Raw genomic sequence first — 2,551 nt, 5'->3', positions numbered from 1 at the left:
ATCATGTAAGTTTTGCTTGTATTTGCGCAATCTGTACAGYTGGCTCATCGGAGCATACAAGAAAATGTGTTTTAAATAAAAAAACTACAGGATGGTCCTAGAGACTCTAAAAATGCTGATCGTGGCTAAAAATGTCTTTCTTTAAAATTAAGGCAGTTAAGATGCATAAAGTCTTTTTCTTACAAGTACATGGTTAAGTTTCACATGAGAAGTATAGCAAAAGGGTGAAAGAAACGCTCCTGCGCCAAAGAACTTTAAGATTGCWGTGGACCTCCTCTGACTCTTCTCCCGTGTGTTTCTAGCAGCTTTAGCCACTCGATGCACCATCCGTTGCTTTTCTTCATCTCGTCCGTCTGGGTTTTYAGGGAATAGTGCCGGCGCCGGTCCTCGCTCGGCGGCGGGCGGGCGGGGCTCGCCGCGGCTCCGGGGCGCCTCCCGCTCGCCGCTCTCTTTCCTGCAGCCGCTGCCAGGAAGTTGGAGACGGGGTAGTCACTCTCCGCGCCGCTTCGGCCGGCGCTGGGTAGGGCTGCGGCGCCTTTCTCCGGCCGTGGGGCACCCTGCCTTGGGGATGTAGGGGGCCGCGGAGCCATGCGCGGCCCGGCGCTGCCCCGCACCTCGCTGGGGACGGTAAGTCACGGCGGGGACTTCGCCGCTCCCGAAGGAGCGGGGCCGTGCGCCGGCGGGACACAGCCTCACCCGGCGACAGCTCCGCTCCCGCGGATCTGCAGCCCACCGAGGGCCCGCAGAGCAGTGTCCGCCGCGGGGCTTTCGGGCGCGGGCTTTCTTCGACCCTCCTGCTCGCCGTCGGGCTCCCCGTCGCTGCCGGTCTCCGGAGAGCCCGCTTTCTGCTCGCCCTCTCCGGAGGGCTGGGGCTCCCCTCCCGGCAGCTCCATGCCGGGGCGGGCGGCGGTGGGRCAGGGCTCGGGGAGTCTGCGGGAGGGCGAGGCGGGCGGTCATCGTCGCAGGCGAGGTTGGTGCCGGAGCGGCGGTAGCGGCTCGGGCGGCCGGGCCGCGCCATCCGCCGGGCGCCCGCGGGGCAGCGGCACCGCCGCGCTCGCAGCCTCGCTCCCTCCGCTCCCCGCCCACCGCTGGGCACCGAGCTGGCCGGCGCCGTTTCCGGGATTTATCCTTGACTCGAGGAAAAAGGGGTCTGGGTTTACAGGAACGGCGGTGGATTCCCTGGAGCCCGCGGCGCGGCCGTTAACGCGCGGGGCGGTCCGGGCGCCGGGGCTCKTCGGGCCCGCGGAGCCGCCCGGGCTGGGACCGGAGCCGCTCCGCTCTGCGGGGTTGGAGCCGCCCACGCTTTGCTGTGCACGCAAATGCCACTSTGGGGGCGTTTGAAGAAAGTTTAGTGAGCTGTAGCTACGCCCCAAAGCACGGGRTTTGTATAAAAGAAAGGTAGCTTTGCCGGTGGATCTTCTTTGGCCTCCCCAGCACCGTAGGGCAAGGCTTTTAAGCTGCGCGTAGTGATTTTGCGGGTGAAAAAGTTGTAAAAGAAATCAGAGAGTTTTGTGAATAAGCTGATCGCTAGGCGTGAATGGCTAACCAGTATCAGATGTGTGATAAAGCCGTGACAGTGGAGTGGTGTCACTTAGCATCATAACATGGCTATAAATTCTGCTACAGAGGGAAAACTACTGCTACTAAAGGTCAAACTGCTTATCCCTAAACACCTGAGCTTCCTGGTAATACACACTTGCACTTGGCTGCACTGGACTTGTAATGTTGGGTTTGTTCTTAATTTGCTGTCAGAAAGTTGCAACAATGTGACTCAAAGTTACCTTCTTCCAGACGGGTTTGCGTTTGGTTTAGGGTTTCTTTTACTGCTTGAAAAATTTGGAAACCAGGTAATAGACTKAAAGCCAGCTGTGGCAGGAGAACACAACTAAAACTGAAGAGTAGGAACACCTACACTCTAGATGTGGATCACTTACCATCTTGGRACCTAGGCACATAAAGTGTTGATGGATAGATTTTAAAGCAGTAAGCAAACCTGAAAAGTGYATTTCTGGCTTAAGAATAGAAGTGCACACATTTTGTTGTAAATCAGACACTGTATGTGATATTATTCATTCTGTTGGCAAAAAAAGAAAAACCTATTGGATTCCCCAAATTAATTGTATTATCATCAGTTAAAATATACACTGGAGGAAGAGTCCTTCAGCAGGATTGCTTTTTGAAGGCATTTCCCTCCTATTTGCATGTAATTTCAAGTTCTCCATAACACTATACTCTCTACAGATAATGTTTATCTTTTCAATACAATAATATTTTCTTTTCAGATTTGCAAGTTTTGCTCTATTGCATGTCCTTCCATGTGTCGTTTACTTTGCATATCATCCTCTGTCCTCATAGTGTTTCTTTGCCCCTRATGCCCCTCTTCTAGTTTTCTGATTCTTGTAGTTTCCTGTAATTCTTCAAAATTTCCTGTAGCCTGCTTCCATGCACTCTCTGCCTGTACTTAAACCCATTTTCAGGTTCTCTGTGTTTTCCCCATGCACTCCTAAGTTTTACACTGGACAAAATGGCATTTGTCTTCACTGAGGCCACT

The 2,551-nt window shown here is 53.8% G+C and overlaps 1 protein-coding gene across 1 annotated transcript in view; it reads left to right on the top strand.

Annotated features, from left to right (window-relative positions):
* The first annotated feature begins 444 nt into the window (after nt 1-444).
* TNFRSF1A (TNF receptor superfamily member 1A) overlaps nt 445-2,551 on the top strand; it is a 17,069-nt gene continuing 14,962 nt past the window's right edge. The window contains exon 1 of the mRNA XM_057386100.1: nt 445-627. Coding sequence (XP_057242083.1) covers nt 589-627 — 39 coding nt within the window. The 5' untranslated portion in view covers nt 445-588. The remainder of the gene's footprint in view (nt 628-2,551) is intronic.

This window comes from Malurus melanocephalus, unplaced genomic scaffold (genome assembly GCF_030028575.1).
Source record: "Malurus melanocephalus ecotype Western Australia unplaced genomic scaffold, MMel_1.1 scaffold_914, whole genome shotgun sequence".
In the NCBI taxonomy this organism is placed as follows: domain Eukaryota; kingdom Metazoa; phylum Chordata; class Aves; order Passeriformes; family Maluridae; genus Malurus; species Malurus melanocephalus.
The sequence above is the reverse complement of the archived record's forward strand: the minus strand, read 5'-3'. Positions and strand labels throughout refer to the sequence as shown.